Here is a 5,922-nt window from a genome sequence, read left to right as displayed (position 1 = left end):
AAAAAATTAAGAAGTTATTTCAATTGGAAGAAAGTTCTCAAACGTCTGCTTTTAACATATACTCCTGTTTTAGCTTTCCTGAAGAAATCTTGGGTGTTCGAGAAATTTTAATATTCAGATAGATATCTGTAGCTTTAGATCCTTTTAGAATCTTAGACTCTTCCCTCCCTGTTGGTATAGACGCATAAATGAAAAACATACAGTTTTGCATTTAACTTCAGGAATAGCGAGGCCAAAGGACACCTCCCTTCTCACCCCCCAACCCATAGACTCCAATTAAGAACTTCTGCTTAGGGAGCCTGACGTTTTCACTTGTATTTTAACTGAAATGTGGAGAATAGATTAATTGTTCAAATTATCTCAAGAAAGATAGAATGAAAAAATTAAGAAGTTATTTCAATTGGAAGAAAGTTCTCAAACGTCTGCTTTTAACATATATTCCTGTTTTAGCTTTCCTGAAGAAATCTTGGGTGTTCGAGAAATTTTAATATTCAGATAGATATCTGTAGCTTTAGAACACATAATATTCAAATATAAGCAAATCTATAGATATTTTTCCTTCAACATTAATTTAAAGGATTAAAAAATGTGTATAAAAATAGGCAAATTTGGATCTTGACATTCAGTGTATCTGTTCTGTATGTTACTAGTGAAGCTAGTAAATTATATGAGTATAGAACCACTTCATTCTTTCTTTACCTCTCCTGGGTTCTTGATTTCTTCTTACATTTGCTGCTGTCAGATTTTTACTCTTTCAGGTTTGAGAAGTCCCATTAAATGCTAAACTAACTTCCCTTTTTTGCATTATCCTGTTCTGTCAGTTGTACTCTTTCCCTCCAACTTTATGTCTTTACATGTATCCACAGATTGATATTCTATTTGTATTATAGGAATTAAAGTAGGATCTTGGGCTGTAGTAAGTAAATTAATTTCCTTATTTTATTTTTATTTGCCTTTTAAATATTTGTCTTAAAAGTAACTTTAATTTTTTTTTTTTGTTGTTGGCTGTACAGTAGGGGGATCCAAACTCTTGACCTTGGTGCACTCTAACCAACTAAACTAACTGGCCAGCCCAAAACTAACTTTACATTCTGCTCTTATAAAAGATTTGGCTTGGTGAAATGTTTAAGGTTAAATAATAGAATTTTAAAATTTTAACTGTTTTTTCTTGGTTTTAAAGAAACTTGGTGAAGATGAAGAGGAGCTATCTGAATTACAGCTTCGTCTTTTGGCCCTTCAGTCAGCCAGTAAAAAATGGCAACAAAAAGAACAGCAGGTGATGAAAGAAAGCAAAGAAAAATTGACTAAGATGAAAACCATACAGCAAAAAGTTAAAACCAGTACAAAAACACATTCGGCCAAAAAAGTTAGCACTACAGGTGATTATTTCTGTTAGATTCTTTTAATTAAATTTATATATCAGTATAGTTTTCAGATTTTAATTCAGAAAGTTTTTTGAGTTTGGGAGATTATACGTCCCTAAAATGGAGGACAATCCTATATAAACAGAACTTAGAGGAGCAACTTTATAGATGACTCAGTGGTAATGAAAATAATTTTTAAAATTCTATTTTCTTTTAACCCCTATAAAATTATAACTATAACAGGTACTAATCTTTCTGTATTTTTTATTGAAAGCTAAACAAGCACTGCGGAAACAGCAAACAAAGGCATGGAAGAAACTACAACAACAAAAAGAACAGGAAAGACAGAAAGAAGAGGATCAACGGAAACAAGCTGAAGAAGAAGAGAGAAGGAAAAGAGAAGAAGAAATCAGAAAAATTCGAGATCTCTCAAATCAGGAAGAACAGTATAATCGATTCATGAAATTGGTTGGTGGAAAGAGGAGATCAAGAAGTAAAGTAAGAAATGCAAAAATGCAAAATCAAAACATTACTTAAATTTTAGTGCTCTTATAGTCTTATTTCATAGATAACAGTCAACGCTGAAAAACTATAAATATCTTTTGTTTAATGGAGCTTATTATGTAAATAACTCTTGGGGGAAAGGATGGTAGGTTATAATTAGGAGTGAATCTTTTATTACTGCAGGTGTTAGAAATAGAAGAAATGAAAGAGAGACTAAAATTATGGTTAGCAAAGATTACTTTTAGGTTTTTTATTATTTTCTATTTAGAAGAAAGTAGTATTCCTAAGCTGTGGTGAGGAATTTTTCTGAAAATGGCTGTGTCTTAAGTATAGGGGCAGAATTTTATTAGTTTTTTATTATTTTGTAATGTGGAATGAGAATCATGTCACGATTGATTGCTATGGACTATTTTAAAGAATGTTAGATCATGATATAGTAATAACCTTAGTGCATGTGGCTGTTTTGTATTTAGCCATTGAGCATTTACTATGTGTAAATCATTGACAGTCAATGAGTGAATCATTGTCTTTTATGGATGGTGTCAGGAAGTAAAGTGGAGATTTAATATTGATCTAGTGCTATTATCCGTGACAAGAGTTTTTGGAATTTTGAGTTTTAAGAATACACTTGTGAATGTACTAATGAAGAATAGAGGAATAATAAAGAGTAAGTTTTCTTTTCTTTTCGGGTGAATTATGTTATTATTTTAATTTACTTTTCAGTTTGGGAGAATGTCCATATTAGAGCAGATTACAAAGGAAAGTCCTTTGGCCTAAGCCTCACATTAACTGTTTCAATTTTGTATTTTTGATGTTGTCTTCAAAAGAGGTATATATAGTCACTGAGATATACTGATAAAGATGAAAAGTAAAAAGTCATCATTATATAACTCTAAACTTGTGCCACTGTACCACTGTAGTGCACTGTAAAATTAATATTTTTTGTAAATCTTGAGTATATTGTGAATAGAAAAATTTGACATTGTAAGATATATTACATTGCAGTTGAAAGAAATAAACCACAATTTTTTATATACTATTTTAGAATGTCTTCATTTTTTTTTTTTCTTTTTATCCACTGGGAACCTCAAAAAATGCAGGTGACCCACACCTCTGGGGGGCCTTGAGCATAATTATCACTTTATCTTTAAAATGTGATAATTTTAAGTAGAGGCCTAAAACTAATGGGTTGTGCATAACTTAACTATATGAACACCTAACAATAAGATACTGTCTACTAGACTTACTGTTTTTGCTGCCATGTAACTGGTGCTCACAAAATGACCAGCTTTTAGAGCAGGGGTTCACAATCCCAGCTGCAGGTCAGAACCACCTGCCTTTTCCTGGACCCCGCTTCAGATCTCCTGAATTATGTTCTCCAGGGCTAGGACGTGGAGATTCCTATGCTCAGAAGGCTTTCTACTTACGAGTAAGAGTTCTTTAATTGGAGAGAGTCAGCAGTTAGGTTTGCTGAAGCAAGCAATATTATAAATATTCATACTTTGAACTATTTAAAAGCACTTTGATGGAATCTTTTTCTAGAGATAAATAATGTATTATTTGCACATTACTCTTTTTTATCTCCATCTGGATAGGTTTTGCTAGTTTTTAGTTTGTTATAAACTGTCTATGTGAGTAAAACATTGTAAGAAGTAAAAAGGGAAACAACATACAGTACAGAAACATATGAACCAAGAATTTATAGTTTTCAAGTATCATTAATTTATTCATAATTAAAGTGTTATTGGATTATTTTGAAATATTCTAAATACAAGTAGTCTTGGTGACATAAAATATACATTTATTCCTCTAGTTGTGTAATCATACAGAAGCCATAAGTATTCAAGAGCTCAGTGTCATTTTATAGAGGAATAGCTAATTATTTAGTGGCTCAGTTAACTATGGGGGATTTCATCTGTATAAATAGATTACTTGTGAGATTCCATTTTCTGTCTGGTGATAGAGTTGTAAAATGTCAACCGCAGTGTAGCTGTCATGTAAACTGAATTTCCCAAATCAGATGTGATAAGCAGGTCTAACTGAATCGCCGTGATTTTTGATACTGTTCCTTGGAAGAAAACTATCAGTTCTTTTGTGATTGTAGCCTGAGAATAGCCTAAGACAGAAAATGCTTTGAAACTAAAAAAAAACATGTCGTCTTAGTCTTCAGATCCTGACCTGAGGCGATCTTTAGAAAAGCAACCTACTGATAGTGGAGGAGGCATTTATCAATATGATAACTATGAAGAAGTTGCTATGGATACAGACAGTGAAACCAGTTCTCCAGGTATGAGCCAAATCTTGAAACATTTGTGTATTCACTGTTATTAAATAGAGAAATGGTCATTAAGCTATCCAAAACCTTGAAAGAAACATGTAATGGAAAGTGAAATTTACTGATGGATTGTACAACTATAGACATTGTTTAGTGTTATAAACAGAGAGCAAACCTCAAATGTATAATATTAAGCTTTATTTGCGAATGTTTCTTTTTCGGTAGACTTTACATAAGAGAGCATTGTTTAAATTCTGTTAACTGTTTGATTTAAAAAGTGAAGATTGTGGGAAAGATGGGAATACTGCTCTTTAAAAAACAGTAACAAACCCTTGATCTTTATATTCTGCTTCACTCAAAAAAGAAAGATCTTTTTCGCTTTTTGGCTTTCTCCCTCCTTCCAGTGATCATACTTTGTGGGAATTTGGAGATGGAAAGTAATACTAGTGGTATCTCAGGAAAGGCTGATTAGAACTGGTCAGGGCTTTGCCTACTTTAGGCTGCATAGTCTAGAATGTAACCCTTATGTTTAAAGGACAGACACTTGCTTTTGTTGATATTCAGGGGTGATTGGCTGTGACAGACCTATTTTCTCACTAATTTAAAATACATAAGACTGAGGCAGATAACAGAATGCCTTGGCATTCCAGGAACTGGAGTACAATCATGTATCACTAATGACAGGGATACATTCAGAGAAATGTGGTGTTAGGCTATTTCATTGTTGTGTGAACATCATAGAGTGTGTACTTGCACAAACCTGAATCATATAGCCTACTACACACCTCCAGCTCCCTTATAATCTTACAGAACCACTGTTTTATATGCAGTCTGATGTTGGCTGAAACGCTGTTCTGTAGCACATCACTGCACTTGAAAGACCATATAATTAGTGTAATTCTACTTGTGGTCGTATTGTGAGACCAAATCAAAACTGGAATCTTGCTTTGGTGTGTCTAGACTAGAGACAAAGCAAAATACATATGTTTGGGTAATGTTTACCAAAAGTGCTCATTTTCAGGTTATGGTTTTAGGCTGCTGTTCGATAATCTCAGATTTTATTATGTTTTGATTTCATAATTTAACTCTTCTTTGGTCAGTCTTTAACTTTCTTATTTTCAGGTCTTGGAGATGATCATTATAATTTCCAAGTATTGACAATATTATTAATACTCTGTATTTCTATAAAATAATTTTATGATCTGTACTTTTGAAATAATTTTGTAAAATATTATACAGAGGGGCCGGCCCGGTGGCGCACTGGATAGTGCGCCGCTTGGGAAGCGCGGCGGCGCTCCCACCCGAGGGTTCGGATCCCACATACAGACCGGTTCCCGCTCACTGGCTGAGCGAGGCGCGGGAGCAACGCCAAGGGTTGCAATCCCGTTGCCGGTCCCCGGTCCGGTACGGGGGCAACACTGAGGGTTGCGATCCGTTGCCGGACACGGAAAAAGACAAAAAAAAAAAAAAAAAAAATTATACAGAGAACATAGTCTCCATTCAGCTTTGTGAAATTTTAACTTCTTGCCATATTAACTACAGATATTTATATATATATATATTTTTTTTGTCTTTTTCCGTGTCCGGCAACGGATCGCAACCCTCAGTGTTGCCCCCGTACCGGACTGGGACCGGCAACGGGATCGCAACCCTCGGTGTTGCCCCCGCGCCTTGCTCAGCCAGTGAGCGGGAACCGGTCTGTATGTGGGATCCGACCCCTCGGGTGGGAGCGCCGCCGCGCTTCCCAAGCGGCGCACTAGCGCAGTGCGCCACCGGGCC

At 34.9% G+C, this 5,922-nt stretch overlaps 1 protein-coding gene across 1 annotated transcript in view; it reads left to right on the top strand.

Moving 5' to 3' along the window:
- ZFC3H1 (zinc finger, C3H1-type containing) overlaps window positions 1-5,922 on the top strand; it is a 61,584-nt gene that overhangs the window by 22,466 nt on the left and 33,196 nt on the right. Inside the window, exons 4-6 of the mRNA XM_008576106.1 lie at window positions 1,181-1,379; window positions 1,639-1,862; window positions 4,032-4,155. Of these exons, the coding sequence (XP_008574328.1) occupies window positions 1,181-1,379; window positions 1,639-1,862; window positions 4,032-4,155 (547 nt within the window). The remainder of the gene's footprint in view (window positions 1-1,180; window positions 1,380-1,638; window positions 1,863-4,031; window positions 4,156-5,922) is intronic.

The sequence above is a fragment of the Galeopterus variegatus genome, unplaced genomic scaffold, assembly GCF_000696425.1.
Source record: "Galeopterus variegatus unplaced genomic scaffold, G_variegatus-3.0.2 Scaffold1289, whole genome shotgun sequence".
Classification (NCBI taxonomy): domain Eukaryota; kingdom Metazoa; phylum Chordata; class Mammalia; order Dermoptera; family Cynocephalidae; genus Galeopterus; species Galeopterus variegatus.
Note: the sequence above shows the minus strand (reverse complement) of the source record. Positions and strands in the feature narration are given on the sequence as shown.